Source organism: Mytilus edulis, unplaced genomic scaffold (assembly GCF_963676685.1).
Source record: "Mytilus edulis unplaced genomic scaffold, xbMytEdul2.2 SCAFFOLD_2030, whole genome shotgun sequence".
NCBI classification, from domain to species: Eukaryota; Metazoa; Mollusca; class Bivalvia; order Mytilida; family Mytilidae; genus Mytilus; species Mytilus edulis.
The window spans coordinates 1-18,651 of record NW_027267886.1 but is presented as its reverse complement, the minus strand read 5'-3'; the positions used below and the strand labels follow the sequence as shown (position 1 = coordinate 18,651).

Below are 18,651 nucleotides of genomic sequence, written 5' to 3'. Positions count from 1 at the left end.
TCTATCACTTTGTTTAGTACCGGTAATACAGTGATTCCTCTGTAATTTGTTGCCATGTTTTTCTCGCCTTTGTTCTTAAACACGGGGGTGAGTAATCCCTCCTTTAGCATGTCTGGCACCTTGCCTTCTTTGAATATTATGTTTATGAGGTTCAGTAGCAACATTTCCAAATTTTTTCCTGCATGCAATATATGTTCGACAGTGATTCCATAGATATCAGCTGATTTTCCTTTATTAATTGATTTGATGGCCTTTTGTAGTTCTTCTAGTGTGGCCGGTGGTATATTCTTATCTTTCACCATCTCTGTAATTAATCCTATTTCATATTCTACTTGCTGGTGATATTGTCTATTCTCTAAGACTGTAGATTCCTCTGGAGTTGCTAGGTTTCTAAAGTGCTGTTTGAAGCCTTCCATAACATTTTGCTCACCAGACATACATATGTCTCCTACGTGCAGATCCATGATAGCATTTCCCCTGTTCTTTCTATTGATCTTTACAAGTTGATGGAATAGTTTTGTATCCTTTGTTCTTGTTTCCATTATGCGTTGTTTCTCAGTATCTTTGACTTTAGCATTTTCAATTCGCACCTGTCGCCTAAATTCCTTTTTAGTTCTTAATCTTTGTTGGTATATATTATTTTCAGGGTCCTTTATTTTTCCTTGCTTGACCCACTGCGCATAATATTTACGCATCTCGTCTAGGGCTAACTTTATATCTGGAGACCATACATTCAATTTAGGTTTTGCGTTGTACCTAGGCTTGTTTGCGGCACATGTAGCGGCAGCATCATTTAGAAATCCATGTACCTGCTCTAAGACGGATGTAGCTTGTTCTAATGTTTCTAGCGGCATGTTCAGTATAGAATCTGACTGTTCATTTGTAATGGCTACATATAGGTCAATATCAACTTTATCCCATTTGACAGCTCGGTTTGTACAGTCCTTAGTTAGATTTTTGCAATCAGCATCATTCGAGATTCCATATAATATTTTCATTTTTATAGGATGATGGTCCGACGTGTTGTTCATAACGCTGTTCAGCACTTGCTTGTGTGTTGGCTTGATTTTTCCAAGTTTATGTAGGAAGTAGTCCAATTCTGAGCATTCTTCTCCATTGACTTTTACGAATGTCTTTCCTTCATTGTCGTATTTAAGTCCAGTCTCTTTTACAAATTTTTCCAGATAGTCCTTTCTCTTATTTATTCTATCGATGTTTCCTAAGTCTTCGTTTAGATCTCCTCCAATTATTATGTAATGTGTATCTTGATATTTTAGCACTATTTCATTAAGTTGGTCTATAGTGTCTTTAAATTCCTCATAATGATCTCGACTTCCAGTTGATGGCAAATAAATAGATATTAATATCAGATTGTTATTATCTTTTCCTAAGACTTCCACGCATTGTATACGCTCTCTTCCGTCATCTAATGTTTTAATTATACTATCCAAATTCATTTTCCATATTATAGCTACTCCTCCATAACCTCTTGGCAAATATATCGGTGGGAGTGGATCATACTTATCCACACCTTTAGCGGCATAGTTCACATTTGCATCGATTTCTCCTATCAGATTTAATTGTCCTTCAAATAGCCAATGTTCTTGAATAAGTACAAAGTCATTTTGTCTAATCAGATCCCTAACCGTTGCACTGCATGATTTAATACTTTTACAGTTGAATGATACTATTTGCAGTGTAGTATTTGAGGCTTCTGTTGATTGTGCTACCTAATCTGCCATTGGAGGCTTTGTTGGCCTAAAAAATGCTGTTGGTGATTTGGAATTAACGGGTTGGCAACTAAGACTTGTTGATTGAGATTAGTTGACTCTATGTCAGAAACATCGGTTCTAGCACTATTGTTTCTGCTTTGCTCGTTACGTCTCCGGTCTTGTACCGTAACATGTTTTCTATTATTCGGTTGTATGTACTGAGGCCTGTTGATTGATGTTAATTTTTGCGGCAATGATGGTATAGTGGGTCTTTCCTGTGGGGCAGTATTATGTACCAATGGCATCTGGGTTATGATGATAGGTGTCATTTGTCCTGTATTCTGGTGAGCATTATACATAGGCGGCGGAAAGTTGTACCGAACAGTATCGTTGTTGTTGATAGCATCAGGGCCTAAGACTTGTCCTCTATGGCCTTCATTTACATTATATCCTGGTGTCATTATATTGCACCCTGGTTTTAAGTTTGTAGACTCTATTCTTGGCGGGTAATTCATATTTACTTGTGCTACGCCGTTGCAAACTTTGAGAGGGTTCTGGATGACCTCAGGGTTTGTAGGTACGCTCGGGCTTACTGTTGAGGCTATATTCATTGCAGCTCTACCATTTTCTTGATTACTTTCATAGCTTGGGTTATTGACCCTATTTTCATGATGTATGTCTAGTCTTTCATCAGTGATGTTAAGGCTCTCTGCTACTTTCTGTAGCTGATTTTCTACCTGATCCATAACGAGATTTGTTAATTTTTCATGGAAGGCTAGTATTCTGTTGTTAATTTTTCCTTGCATTTGTTCATTTAATGGTGTTGAATGCCCCATACCTTGCGGATTACTGATATTAGTACTAGTGTACATGTCAAGTCTACGTTTCATTGTATTGACTAATGATTCCAATTCACAATTCTTGGATTCTAGGTATTGGCAACGAGTTTCCAGGAGCACTATTTTAGACTGTTCTTCTTTGAATATTTTTTCTTTCATTTTCAGATGTTCTTCTGCCTTTCGCAATTTAAGTTCTCTCTCACGGATCTCTCTTAGTTTTACAATTGCAACCTCATCTTGCTCAATACGCTCTGATGTTGATTGTTCATGAGTTGGGAATGGATCAAGGTTTGTCCTTTGTGTTGTTTTTTTCCCATTTCTCTGGTTTGTCTTTTTCTCTTGTGCATATTGTTGGTTGTTATTTGCTATTTCATGATTGTTATGCAGTTCCTGCCTTTTAGGCCTATTTGTTCTTATAGTAGCCATCTCCTGGGATTGCTCTGGGTTGTTTTCTTCATTTTCAGGCAATTCACAAGACTTTATAAATGTTTGGCTAGTATCGATCTGTTCATTTTCATCTTGAGTTGGTTCCAGTCTTTCGATTGTGTTGCAGCAGGAGTGGCATGTGAGACTGTTACCACTGATTGTCATGCACTCAGGATGAGCTATATCATTACAAATATCACAGATTTCATATTTATCTTCAATTATGATTGTGTCACATATATTGCATGTTTCAGGACTTTTTTCAGTTGAGTCATCATTACGGCTACTGCTTATTTCTTGGGTGATTGCTTGTACGTCATTGTGATGGTAAGACGTTTTACTGTTTGCACCTTTTTTTACTGGAGACAATACTTTTTCTAATATTTTCAGGTTGACATCTTGGCATATTCGACATGTGTAGTCTTCAAGTTCTTCCTTTTCTAACAATTCGATCTCCTTTGTTGAGAGGCGTTGGCAGTTGTAGTGTACCCAATGTCGGCCTGAGTTACAGAATGTGCTTTTTGTTCTACAATTCTTGGTACATTTGAAACATTGAATGCTGACTTTTTCATCTTTATCTGCATATTTTGGTTGTACTCTTTTTCCTTGTAGAGCTTGTTCAAGTTTGCTTTTCATGATCTCATTTAATTTAGTGATGGTTTTGTTCTTATCTCCATTATTCACATTTTCTATAAGCTTATGTATTTCCTTTATGTCTCTGTCGCCAAAATTTTCAGGATTTTTCCCATTTACCATTAATGTACAGGTAGTAAGGTACAGGTTGACTGTGTAGGTTTTGCCACATTTTTCTTTCATCTTTATAGTTATTTGCACCGTGGCATTTTTCGAACTGTCAGTTTCTCTTTGGATAGTGGCTTTGCCTATATTGCATGGCAATTCCTCGAAATAAGCAACAGTTGCATGTTTCAGAAGTTCAAATGTTGCTGCATCTGCTTTAATGACTAGTCCTCCATTTGTTTGCTTGTATTCCATGCTTGTGGAGCGCTGAGTTGCTTCTAGCTTTTTTAGCAGTGCTTTATCTACATTAAGGGAATAATTCTTTATGATCTCTCTGTGTATTTTTGCATCCTATTTCCTTCTTACGACTTGCATTTCAGAATTGCTCGCCATTTTTATATTTGTTGTCTGACTTGGAGAAAAAACCTCTTACTACTGATCAGCAAAAAGGTACGTCGTGGATAATCCCACTATCGACTGCAATTCACTGACCAGCAGTCTTTATTCAGAATATAATATAGGAGAGTCTATACGTACAAAGAGAATGTTTAAGTCAAGATTATTTCCTTTTTGATTGTTGATTTATGGTTCCCAGCTGTTTTGTATTCACTATTTTTATATGGTATTATGTCAGTATAATGGATGGCACTTTTTAACTCTTTAAGCTATGGTTTTGTTATATCCTTGTTTCTTCGGGTTGGAATATATGGGTCCAATGCACTAGATTACGATTGATCAGCAATAAGGTACGTCGTGGATAATCCCACTGTCGACTGCAAATTACTAATCAAACGCACTCTGTGTCTACTCGTGGCCTGAAGTTGTTATGGAAACAGCAAGTTAATAATAATATAGTTGGTATTGCTTTAAAGTTCTTGTTGGTATTGGTTTAAAGTATTTGTTGATATTGCTTTGAAGTTCTTGTTGATATTGGTTTTTAGAGTTGTATTCTTTATTTAAATTTAGGTGAAACAGTCGGTTCGCATAAGTTTGCCAATTTTACGCATCCAAACTTGAGCCAGGAGGGGATCTGGATGTACTCCGTCCTTGTATAGAGTAAAGTTGTACTTGTCTGCTAGCCTTTTGTGGCGATTTTTTGAGTTTTTGCTTTGGCAGTGGCTTAGGTCAACGGATAGTGAAGGTGATACAACTCCAAGTTCCTGATTTATAGTCCTAATGTTTTGATTTAGTTGGTAGATGTATCTGCTTAAGGCACTGTCTTGATTAATGAATTGGTTGGTATCAGGATGTTTCTGTTTAATATTCCACTGTTGAATTGAGTATGGAGGAGTTTCAATGAAGGTTAATTTACAGTTGGCATATGGACGTAGAAGTTCTGCAATATTTCGAAAATTTTGAGTGGCGGTTTCGACAGCTTCTTCAGGTTTAGGGTGTAGTGTGACGTATCTTGTCTTTGGATCGAATGCTGTCAAATCGCATGTACCCAACCATATATATATTGATATATTATCCAGGTGGCCAATTTTATGGGCTAAATTTTGCTGTAGCCATTGAAGTCCTTTAGATGTTGTTCTGGACTTTGCACACCAAAATTTAATGTGGTGGTCAATGCCTGGTTTGATTTGCTTTTCAAGGTAGTTGCCTTTACTGTCTGCAAAGAGTACAGGTGTTAGTTTCTTCTTTCCAGTTATTGGAGTGGTTGGCTGACGTAAGTATTTATTGAGTTTTGTTGTTGACATACCAGTTATCTTCACTTCTGGGGAAGGGGAAGGGGAGGGGGGACAGCGTTCTCTGCCAGACTTTACTCAAATTTAAATTTTAATTGAATTTACTAGAGAATGATTAGTTATACAGTATTTAGTTATATTTTTACAATAAAATTTAAGAAACAATATAGGGGAAAAGAGTTTGCCCTTAAGTAAAAATGTTACCTTGACAGATATTAACCAGGTAGTTCTACCGGCCCGTAACAATGGATATCCGAAAAATCGGTTATTTACACAAATTTATGGTAATTTATGGAAATATTTATATCATAAGATGTATTTCAATTAATTTATATGTTTTTAGATAATGTGTGTTGTCACAATTGCTTTGTTTCTACTTATATCACAAAATTTTCTTCTCAGTTTCAAGATGTCGTCTTCTTGCTTCGACCTCGTTTTCAAACTCACTTTACCAAAAGAGAAATATTACGACAGTGGTCTAAAATCTTTGATCCGCTTGGCATACTTAGTCCCGTGACAGTGAAAGCTAAGATACTAATGCAGTCACTATGGAAACGTAATTTTGGATGGGACGAACGCTTACCTGAAGATGTAACTACGCAATGGACTACTTTATCTACAGATCTTAAAGTTACAAAATCAGTTGAACTTTCCAGACTACTTAACCGTGGATTATCGCTACAAACAGCTAGAATACACATTTTTACCGATGCTAGAAAACAAGCTTATGGAGCATGCGCCTACATTGCACAAGGAAAACAGTCGCAATTTATAGTTATAGCTAAAAACAGAGTTGCACCGCTTAAAGTAATTACTTTGCCGAGATTGGAGTTGATGGGTGCCGTAGTTGGAGCAAAATTAGCTATACATGTGTCAAATATTTTAGGAATTACAGAAATTACATTTTGGTGTGATAGCCAAATCGTTCTGAGTTGGTTGTTGTAATAACAACCACAGTTGAGTTGCACGTTTTATTTTAATAAGGGAAGTTACAAGGATGGGGAAGGTAACGAAGTCACCTAGGCATAAGTATTAACTACATGATAACAGCAAACTACATGATAACAGCAAACTACATGATAACAATTGAATGATATTACAATTTTCTCGCAAATGAAACTAATTAAAGAATTTTAAAAGTCTCTAATCGCACTCACAAATTGAATTAAATTGAATTGTCATTATATGAAAATTTCGGATTTCGGAACTAGCAACTTTAAAGTCTATTCTAATGAAAACTAAAAAAATGAAACTCGCTCATAAAGTTCTACGCTAATATGAGAAAACTTAAAAGTCTAATTCACAAAATTTTACAAATCAAGCTTCTCTGGTTTCTTGACAAGCCTTCCTGATTTAGTCATTGTCACATCTGAGCGCATCACTTCCTCGTCGCGTTCTTTACTTACATCTAGCTTATTGTCATTTGCTTCTTTCGGGGCGGTCTCGATTCTATTAGGTAGATTGTCTAATTCAAAATTGTCACTTGTTGTCTCACGGTTAATGTCCTTGGAGGCTGTTTCGGTAGAAGTACGCAAGTGTTTACGATTTCTCCTGTACAAGCGATTGTTTTCTGAATCGGACCTTTGCACAATATAAGATCTCGGTTTGTCGCTGTGCTTGACAATAGTTCCTGGTTTCCATTCCTTCGAGCATGGTAAAGGTGTCATACGCACGGCACATTTATCATTTATTGTTGGTAATTCTTTCACTCCTCTGCGTTTGTCATAATAAAACTTTTGCTTTTCTTTCTCGCGGTCAAAGTGTCTTTTTACATTCATTGAGTTGTTCATATTAGGCTTCAGCACTTCTTTTAACGCAGGCAGAGTATTTCTCGGTCGTCTACCCATTAGAAGTTGGGAAGGCGACAAGTCAATTCCTTCTAATGGTGTAGTACGGTAATCTAATAGGCTCAAATGTTTGTCATCAGATTTTCTCCAGAGATTTTTAACGGTTTGTATTGATCTTTCGGCTTCACCATTTGCACTTTGAAAATGTGGACTCGATGTTTGGTGGTCAATTCCGAGTTCCTTACTGAACTTCTTAAACTCGGACGAACTAAACTGTGGTCCATTGTCTGAACGTAATGTAGTTGGTATTCCATGTGTTGCAAATATGGATTTTAGCGCTTCAACTATAGCTGCAGTATTGGTTGAATTCAACGGTAAAACATCAATGTACTTAGAATAATAATCCACGGTAAGTATGTAAGCTTTACTCTGAAAGTCAAACAAGTCACATCCAACTAACATATACGGTAGATCCGGGGTCGGAGTAGGTTTAAGCGGTTCAGCTGGCTGCTGATTTTGATATGACGCGCAAAGCGCACAATTTTCAATGTATCGCTCAACTTCTGTATTCATACGTGGCCAGTACATTACTTCTCGAGCACGTTTCTTGCATTTTGTCATGCCAAGATGAGATTTGTGTATGAGTTTTAACATATTGTCACGCAAACTGGGCGGAATCACAATTTTAAGTCCCTTGTAAATAATTCCATCAAGAACAGATAACTGATCACGAGAATCCCAGTACTCTCGGACTTCAAACGGAGTTTCGACTTTGAGATCTGGCCATCCTTTAAGAATTATTTCATTAAGATCAAACAATTCGGATTTTGTTGCATCCTGTATTTCGGAATATTTGTCTTTGCTGACTGAAATCATGCAAATCATGTCCTGGACGATATCTCCTTCTTCAGTATTGTTTTCTACGGACAAAAATGCTCTTGATAAAGCGTTGGATATTTTCATGTTTTTTCCTTTCCGATAACACACTTGAATGTCGTACCATTGTAATTTTAACATCATTTTCTGTATACGAAGCGGTGCTGCTAATAATGGCTTTTTAAAAATTTGTTCTAGCGGTTTATGGTCGTTATGTATGATAGTTTTCTTCCCAAAGATATAACAATGAAACTTCTTCGACTGAACACTATGGAGAGCATCTCCTTCTCAATCTGTGCATAACGTTTTTCAGACTCAGATAAGGAACGAGATGCATAAGCAATAACACGGCCTTCTTGCATTAAAACGGCGCCTAGCCCTTCTTGACTAGCATCACACTCGATTTCAACAGGTTTCTTAACATCGAAAAATGCAAGAACTGGAGTTGTACTACACAAACGCTTCAATTCATGAAAGCTCTTTTCCTGTTCGTATTCCCATATGAATAAAACATCAGATTTCAATAGTGTCCTCAACGGAGCATCCACTTGACTGAGATTTGGTATTATCTTTGAAAGGTACTGAACAAGTCCTAAGAATCTACGAACACCTTCCTTGTTTTGTGGAGCAGGCATTTCAACTACAGCCTGAATTTTAGCAGGATCCGGTAGGAGTCCTTTGTCGGTGATAACATGGCCCATGTACGCAACTTTAGCTTTTCTCACAAAGCATTTATCAAAATTTAAACGTAAGTTATGTTTAGTAGCACGTTCAACCACTTGTTTCAGAATTTTGTCATGTTCTTCCATGTTTCGGCCTGCAATAAGAATGTCATCTATAATAGCGGTAGCTCCTATAATGCCTTCGAGCATCTGATCCATAATACGCTGGTATATTTCTGGTGCGGACTTGATTCCGAAAGGTAAGCGTAACCATCTATATCGGCCAATCGGAGTATTGAAAGTTGTCAAATATGAAGACGGTTCTTCTAGTTTAATTTGTAGGAATCCAGACTTAGCATCTAGTACAGAAAATACCTTTGCATCTGGTATCAACGGTATTACGTCTTCAATTGTCTTTAACGGATAGTTTTCACGTTGAATCACTTCGTTCAGATCTTTCGGGTCGATACAAATTCTTACTTTGTCCTTTCTGAGTGCGACTACCATGGAACTGACCCACTCTGTCGGTTCTTCAACTTTTGTTATGTAACCATTTTCTTCCATGTTTCTAAGTTCAGTTATCGCTTTTTCCTTAATAGCGGCAGGAATTCGTCTCGGTGCATGCACTACACCCTTTGCATTTTCAGCTACTGTGAGCCGATATTCACCTGGTAATGTTCCAGAAGTTTTTATCAGTTCTGGAAAGTCATGTGACAATTCATTTGGCTTAGCAATTTCCTCTATAGTGTCAATTGTGTCTATTCTTTTCACGAGATTCAAACTCTCTGCAAAGTCACCACTGATAATATTGTCCTGTTCCATATCGACAATTTCAAAAGTTTCATGAATTTCACGATCCTTGAACATAACCGGAAGTCTTATTTTACCGATCTGTTGAATCTTGTGTCCTGTGTACGATTTCAGAATTTTCTTCGAATCGGTAATTTCAAACACTTTACTCTTTAATTCTAATTTATTGAGTGATTTTTTGGAAATAATACTACACTTTGCACCTGTGTCAATTTTGACCGGAAGTGCCTTGTCACCGATGTGAACGTCTACAATCCATCTATCTTCTGAGTTTCGCCAAGTCTCGGTTTTTGCGGTTGATATGTATAATAATTCATCTCCACTATCTTGACTATCACAACTGTTCTGATCTACTTCTTGAATCATGTTGATTTTTCTAAGTCTCTTTCTACAAACTTTTAACCAATGATCAGGCTTTTTACAGTATTTACATGTTGTGCCTTTTGCTGGACATCTGTTGTTTCCATGCGTTGTTCCACAATTTCCACATTTTGACTGATGATCATGATGATAGGTATCTTGTCTTCTTTTATCTTGTCTATTGTTATTTTGAGTGTTTACAGGCGGTCTACGGTATTGTTGTTTTGTACCTTTGTGATCTTTCTTTTTGTCGTAAGAGTGTTCACTGACGCGTAGAATTTCTTCGCCACGAATCATTTTGAGTTGTTTTTGTGATAGTTCAAATTGTTGCCCAATCTCAATAGCTTTTGCTATAGTCAAATCTGAGCCTTTGTCAAGCATTCTCTCTTGAACTTTTGAATGTTTAACGCCACTGATTATTAGATCTATCAAGATATCTTCGGTGTTTCCATAGTCACAGTCCATCAATAATAATCTGAGGTCTTTAACAAAATTATCAAAGTTCTCACCTTCAGTTTGTTTCCTTTGACATGCTTTAAATCTGGCTACACGTTTATTTGTCCTAGGGCGGATGTATGTTTCCAGTTTTCCAAGAATTATGTCGGGGTCGTCTTGCTCATTTTCTTGCCACACAAAAGTTTTGTAGACTTCACGTCCTTGTTGTCCAATCCATAGTCCTAACCAACCTGCGCGGTCAGCAGGCTCTGCCTTAACTAGGGGACCCTTGAATGTAAACTCAACATGTTGTTTGAATCTTTGAAACTTGGTACACGTCTGGTGCACCCCAATTTAATGATGGGTGTTCGAACTGAAACCCGGTTGCCATACTTGTTACTGATCAATGTCACCTGTTGTACACAAATTGTGCAATAATATTCTCTAAAATATCTTCCGGACGTTACTGCTGACAGGATTAATTGAATTGTTACTTAAATTCCGGCGTGTAATACGTCAAATCATCTGACACCATGTAATAACAACCACAGTTGAGTTGCACGTTTTATTTTAATAAGGGAAGTTAGGCAGCAACCATTTGATTTTCTGGGGGGGGCTATGGTTTTTTTTGGAAAAAAAAGTTTGTTTCCAGTTTTAGGAGAAAAAAATAATTTGTTTTTGATTCTGAGAAAAAAAAATTGTTTGTTTCACCCTCAGCTGCCACTATATGTAATGCTAAAATTGAAAGAAAAAAATTGTTTTCGACTTGTCGCGAAAAAAAAAGATTGTTTTTCGCCGCAGGCGAAAAAAAAAGTTTGTACAGAAAAAAAAACCATAGCCCCCCCCAGAAAATCAAATGGTTGCTGCCTTACAAGGATGGGGAAGGTAACGAAGTCACCTAGGCATAAGTATTAACTACATGATAACAGCAAACTACATGATAACAATTGAATGAAATTACAGTTGTATTCGTCAAAAATACAAAAACCATTTATAGCTTATAGAATTACAGAAATACGACAACTTGTGGAAAATAAAACTTGGAGGTATTGTCCAACTGACTGTAGCCCCGCCGACTATCTTACCCGCGGCATGTCTTCATCTAAGTTTTTGAATAATGATACTTGGTTCAACGGACCAAAATGGCTTGCACATGAAGAACAGTGGCCGCATTGGGATCGAAATTACGTTGCTATGACAACAATTACAGACAATGAAAGTAAAGACATAGACCGGCAAATTCAACAAAATGATGACAGATTCACAGTTGTAAAGGAAGTCATCAATATAGAGAAGTTCAGCAGTTTTCCGAAACTGCTTCGTATAATGTCTTACGTATTGCGCTTTATAGCGAATTGTAGAACACTTTCACAAAACAGGAAATACCAACATTTAGAGGTAGACGAGATTCAAAATGCTTCACTCGTGTTGCTACGGAATGTACAGCAAACTATTTTTATGAATGAAATCCGCAATATTGTTTCAAAGGATACTAATCGACTACCTATTGTACGTCAGTTACGGTTATATATCGACGAAAAAGGACTACTACGTTCCGGCAGAAGAATTGACAATGCGCTCGTAAGCGAAACAGTGAAATATCCTTATTTACTTCCGACAAAACACCCGTTGACAACATTGATAATTTTGGACGCACACAAACTACAAAATCACAGTGGAATAAATGGGACAATTACGTTAATTCAACAGACGTATTGGATACCGAAAATCCGACAAAGAGTGAAAACCGCATTACGGAATTGTATTCCCTGTAGGAAGATATATATATAATTAGTCGACCGTATGTGGCGCCTGACCCACCACCACTACCAAAGGATCGTCTTGGAGAAGACCCGCCATTCAGCGTCACGAGAGTTGATTTCACAGGAGCGTTACATGTATGACAAAATGGTAACAAGGAAACAAAAGCGTATATATGTCTTTTTACGTGCACCTCAACCAGAGCTGTTCACATTGAGTTAGTTCAGGATTATACGACACATTCATTTTTATTAGCTTTTCGCAGATTTGTTAGCCGTCGGTCTTTACCGAAAATTATGATATCTGACAATGCTTCTACGTATAAATCTGCAGCGACAGAGATTTCAAAAATATTCAAATCAGAAAAAGTGCACGGAAAACTTAGTGAGTTAGGAACATTGTGGAAGTTTATACCCAGCAGAGCTCCTTGGTACAGAGGTTGGTGGGAGCGACTTATTGGACTCACAAAAACTTCGCTCAAGAAAACATTAGGACGTGCCTGTATCGACTTAGATATGCTACATACCGTTATTACAGAAATCGAGTGCACACTGAATGACCGACCGTTAACGTACATCTCTACTGATGAAAAGGATCCAGAACCACTTACGCCGTCTCATCTTTTGTATGGCAGATTAAAGACACTTCCGTATCCTTTAAGTGACAAAAGCGAATTTAAAGACACTAGAAAAACACTAACTTGCGCTCATGCGCTAAAACGTAACAAACAACATCAAGATTTACTACAACACTTTCAGACGAGATGGAAGAAGGAGTACCTTACATCACTACCAGAATTCCACAGAGCCAGTGGCAATAATTTAAAGAGGATAAAGACCGGGGACATAGTACAGATTCATGATGACTCGCCTAGAACTGTATGGAACATTAATTGGTATCATCGAGTACCTTGTGCGTGGTGGAGATGGTTTGGTGAGATCAGCAATAGTGCGTACAAAATTTGGACTTACGAATAGAACAATCGTCAAACTCTACCCACTAGAGATAAATTCAAATGACAATGATGAATCACAAATACTTAGAAGAAGTGTCCGTTTACAAAACCGCAATCAGAATCTGTAATTATAATTGAGAACATTTTTCAATCGCAACATTGATTCAGAGATAGTTTTAAATGTGATTTATGAGATTCACTTGTTGTCGAGTTGCGAGTTGCGAGTTAAGAAAATCGAGTTGCAAGTTAAGAAAGTCGAGTTGCGAGTTACGAAAGTCGAGTTGCGAGTTAAGAAAGTCGAGTTGCGAGTTAAAAAAGTCGAGTTGCGAGTTACAAAAGTCGAGTTGCGAGTTAGGAAAGTCGAGTTGCGAGTTACAAAAGTCGAGTTGCGAGTTACAAAAGTCGAGTTGCGAGTTAGGAAAGTCGAGTTGCGAGTTAGGAAAGTCGAGTTGCGAGTTACAAAAGTCGAGTTGCGAGTTAGGAAAGTCGAGTTGTGAGTTACAAAAGTCGAGTTGCGAGTTACAAAAGTCGAGTTGCGAGTTATAAAAGTCGAGTTGCGAGTTACAAAAGTCGAGTTGCGAGTTACAAAAGTTGAGTTGCGAGTTACAAAAGTCGAGTTGCGAGTTACAAAAGTCGAGTTGCGAGTTAGGAAAGTCGAGTTGCGAGTTACAAAAGTCGAGTTGCGAGTTGAGAAAGTCGAGTTGCGAGTTACAAAAATATTGTTTACCCCGAATTTTCAGGTTTGATTCACATTTGATAAACAAAACATGCATGTACCCGAACTTAGTTATTCCCGTGATTGTGGGATTTGAAACAGTTATATGTGATACTTATTTATAAGAGTCTAATATAAGTTTAGTTTTGGAAGCATTTAAAAAAAATAATGTATCCTTAATGGACGAGATCGATCTTATTTAATCCAATGCGTTTACACTACCGAACATAAAAAGAACCGATCTGACCCTAAATTTATAAATTACCTTTCGTAAACAAATAATTCTTAAAATAGAATAGTAAAGGAAATTCTTCACCTCGCGCGAACTATAATAACACATTGCAAAATCATTGAGAAAATATGTGTGTAGACCATCGCTAAATAACGAACGGCCAATGCGTTTGAAGATGAGGATTTGCAGCAAACAAATAGAACTTATTGATTTAGAAGATAATAAAAAAATAGCCGAATCTATGTTCACTTTTCGTATTCCATCCATCATTTTTAAACACGCCGAACATTCACCTGAAAAAAGCGATCGATCTAAGCATTTACACTTGAAAAAAGATCGATTCAAATAAGATTGATCTTTTTAAAACTACATCGATATCTGGAAGTAGACTTTTTTAGACCGATTGAAGATCGATCTTTTCCGTTTTCATTATTCCATCCATCGTTTTGAAAAACGTGTGTTTTTGCCGCCAAACATAGGTAGTAATTTCCATGCAATCGTGAGAGATATGTACAATAAAAGGGAATTATGTGCTAAAATAGACAATGTGCTTACTTCTAATTTGTATTCCCAAATTGGTGTAAACTAAGGGGATATTTTGAATCCCAACCTTTTCAAGATTTTTATAAATGAATTTTACCGGATGCATTTAATGAAACCCCAGATGCTGTTGATATAAATGACCGCAGAATTGACAGCCTCATGTATGCAGAGGATCTTGTTATTTTTTGTCTAGTTCCAAGACAAGTCTTTCAAAAAACGAATTGATAGTTTATCCTGTACTTTAAAATGGTGTTTAGAGGAGAATCTATCTAAAACCAAAGTTAATATGTTTAACAAACCTGGAAAACTTTTAAAAGAATATTTGTATTGCGAAAAAGATATAATAGAATGTGTTTACAATTACAAGTATCTAGGTTTAAAATGTATATTGACTTTTTAAGCATGGAAAGGGAGAGTTATACAAAAAATCACTATAAGCAATATTCAAATTGCGAACTTCATCATCTTACAATCCAAGTAATTTTACTCTATAACATATATATATATATATATATATGACCATACAATAAAACCTATTTTAATGAATGGCAGTGAAATTACAGGAATGTTCAAAACTATCTCTGCAGCATGCCAGAAAGAAAGTGACTATTTTTGACAGCACCTTTACATATGAACGATTTTGTTTTAGATGAATCCAATTTAAAATATATGAAATATATTTTAGGTTAAACAAATAGTCTTCTAACTTTATAGCTGTGCTAGGAGAGCTTGATATATTCCCTTTATATTTTTCAGTTGTATTATTAATTATGAAAAATCGGTTTAGAATTAAAAAAAAACAATATGAAAGATGGTTTATTATATGATACCTTTATGTGTAACAAAACATGTTCACTGATAATATTGAATGCTTTAATTCATCCATACACATACATTATTTTTTTCAAAAAGCTGAAATATTCATAATTTGGAAGTAAAGCGTGACTTTGTTATCAAGTCAGTTAAGCAAAAACTTTGTTATAGTTTGGTAAAATTTTGGAACACAAAAAGAATAGATACAAAGAGTAGTAAATTGTATCTACATGAATCTTTAAACAATTCTTTGATGAAGTGTCGTCATATGTAAAATCAGAATCAGTGCCCACGATCTCAAAATAGAAAGAGACAAGATATAAAACTTTGTATATAGCAAGAGACCATTTTAAAGGATTTGTAAGAAATGTAGTTGAAGATGAACATTTCATTACAAGTTGTCCAGCATGTACAAAGATGATCTTTAGGGAGATGTTTTTCAAGGAGATATTTTTCAGTATTTTTGCTAATTTTTCATATTTCTCAAATGAGACAAAAATTTTATTTGTTATGTATATTTGAGAATGTATCTGTACATAAATATTTAGGGAACTACATTTGTATATTATTACAGTGGCGGATCCAGAGGGGGGGTTCCGGGGTGCGCACCCCCCTTTATTTTTGCCGATCAATGCATTTGTATCGGGACATATGTTTTGCACCCCCCCCTGCACCCCCCTTTGCCCTGGGTTAGCACCCCCCCCCCCCCCCCCTTTCGAAAATTCCTGCATCCGCCCCTGTTATTACAAGTCTAGATGTTAAACGAAATGTAAATGAATATATGTTACTTAACAATGATATTTGTTATGATTTTATAGTTCAGGTCCTGTCTTGAAATGTATGTGACTTATTTAGAATAATATTTCGTTTCAACGTATAAAATATGGCAGTGGCTGTTTTGTCGGCTCCCTTCGGGGCTATTTTACCAGCTCCAGCAGAATAGCGATTTATATAGAATTTTGCTATTTTGCCGGTTTTAATTAAGTTAAAAATAACTTATAATTGACAATATCAAACATGTGAACACAATATAACTCAAGTTTAAACCTAAGTGACTCAGTTTAATAAGTTACCCAATACTTTAAAAAAAAATACTTATGAAATCACGATGTAGCAATAATCATTTTATACTTTCCAATTAAATCTTACCTGTAAAATGGCGCAAATGTAGTTTTTACAATAGTATCTTTGACAGCTACATTTATAAAATAAAGAATAAAAACGGGGAATGAGTCAAAGAGACAGCAACCAAATCAAAATATACAATTCAACCAAAGGTCATTGGGTCTACAACACAGCGAAAAATCACTCACCTAGAGGGAGCCGTGAGCCGCGAAACACAATATTAGATAGATCAAGAATATAGACGCCATTCTATGCTGCTAAATATAAAGATGAACCAAAATTAAAACATATACAAGAGCAACAAAGGCTAAAGGTTCCTGACATAGGTCAGACACAAAAATGCGGCGGGTTTAAACTGGTTTTATTCACGCCCATCATATCCCCTTCATCTCTAGCCAATGTATAAGACATATATAATTTTAACATCCTCAATTTTGAGTGTCACTAAATTTTGCGGTCCCTAACGAATATTGATTGCCCGGCACTGCAGCTGCCCCAAAGCCCACTTTAAACGAAATCTGCAGAAGGGGTGTTTTACATATATGAACTATAGTTTAGTTGCTATCTCCCTTTACGTTTAATACGACGGTGCTATGTATGAAATTTAAAAATAATTAAACTGCAAGCCATCTTCTGTATTTCAAAAGGCTATCTGCTTCTACAGAAAATACTATACGTAGTTATTATCTAGTCCATTTTATTTTTACAAGCGACTCAGATAAAGTCAAAACCACAAACATAACCAACAACACTATGTACACCAAAAATTAAAATATTTTAGTTTCCTCATTTTTATGCAATTCGACTTTCTCAACTCGCAACTCGACTTTCTTAACTCGCAACTCGACTTTTGTAACTCGCAACTCGACTTTTGTAACTCGCAACTCGACTTTCGTTACTCGCAACTCGACTTTCGTAACTCGCAACTCGACTTTTGTAACTCGCAACTCGACTTTTGTAACTCGCAACTCGACTTTCCTAACTCGCAACTCGACTTTCCTAACTCGCAACTCGACTTTTGTAACTCGCAACTCGACTTTCGTAACTCGCAACTCGACTTTCCTAACTCGTAACTCGACTTTTGTAACTCGCAACTCGACTTTTTTAACTCGCAACTCGACTTTCTTAACTCGCAACTCGACTTTCTTAACTCGCAACTTGCAACTCGATGATAAGAAACCCTCGTGATTTATAGACTTTAAAGTTTCAAATATTTCATTTCTTTTCATTTATAGATAATTTTCTTAATTTGGATAAATTGCTCATTGAGACTTTAATTGCACAAATTTATTTTTAATTTGCCACGGCCCGAGTATGTCGAGGATAATAGAGACAATCACATTACGCGGGATTCATACATGTACTTATAAGTGTTACCGCTCTCTATATGTAACGTCATGGTTGCTATGTATTAACGTCATTGTATTCCAGCATTAAATCATCCATTTGTATAGACGTCTTATTCTCTCCTCTGCAGAAATGAATCTTTTAAATTCCCAACTGCATATACATGTACTGCATACATACATACATACATACATACATATGTATACATAGTATTGAAGTTTAGTTATAACTAGGGACTTTTAAATGTATTGGCAAACATACTACGCCAAGCGGATCGAGGATTTTTTTTTTTTAAGGTTTTTGGAGCCACTGAATTAGGCCCAAGAAGCTATAGAACAAATGATGCAAAATCATGCTTTCTGGGTGTTCCGAAGACCCTTTCATAATCTGAAAATGAAGTTTTGTTTTAATAATTTTTAACAATATTTTGGTCTCAAAGCAAAATGTATAAAATGTAAGACTGAAGTTTCTAGGGACAACATCAAAAGACCAATATGCATGATAAAGCAAAAATGGAATTCACATAGTTAAGCCTGTGGCTGCTGTTTTTTTTTAAACTCATGATCAAGTTCATAACAAAATTACTATGGGCTATTCCAGAAAAAAATGTATGGAGGGGTTGGAAGGCAGTTTTAGTCAGCACTCGCCACCCGGACAATTGTAATTGAGAATATAGTGCATTATAGTGTGAAAAGTTGCTTTGATACCCATCACCCATGTATTATTGATATATTGTGCCTTCCAACCCCCCCACACATTTTTTTCTGGAATAGCCCTATCTTAGAAAAGGAATGCAACACTAACAGAATACAGAAGGGCAATCAATG

At 36.3% G+C, this 18,651-nt stretch overlaps 2 protein-coding genes across 2 annotated transcripts; both read left to right on the top strand.

Annotated features, from left to right (window-relative positions):
* Positions 1–11,217: 11,217 nt before the first annotated feature.
* On the top strand, positions 11,218–12,115 carry LOC139506159 (uncharacterized; the record flags this gene model as incomplete). Its single annotated transcript, XM_071295385.1, is given in 1 exon segment — positions 11,218–12,115. A coding segment is annotated over 1 exon segment (831 nt), but the record flags the coding sequence as incomplete, so codon positions are not given.
* Positions 12,116–12,390: 275 nt separating this feature from the next.
* LOC139506160 (uncharacterized) lies at positions 12,391–13,071 on the top strand. Its single transcript, XM_071295387.1, has one exon. The coding sequence runs from the start codon at positions 12,391–12,393 to the stop codon at positions 13,069–13,071; it is 681 nt and encodes a 226-aa protein (XP_071151488.1).
* Positions 13,072–18,651: the final 5,580 nt, after the last annotated feature.

Excerpts from the sequence above, each read along its gene's own strand:
- LOC139506160 (XM_071295387.1), top strand. The coding sequence starts at position 12,391 with ATGATATCTGACAATGCTTCTACGTATAAATCTGCAGCGACAGAGATT.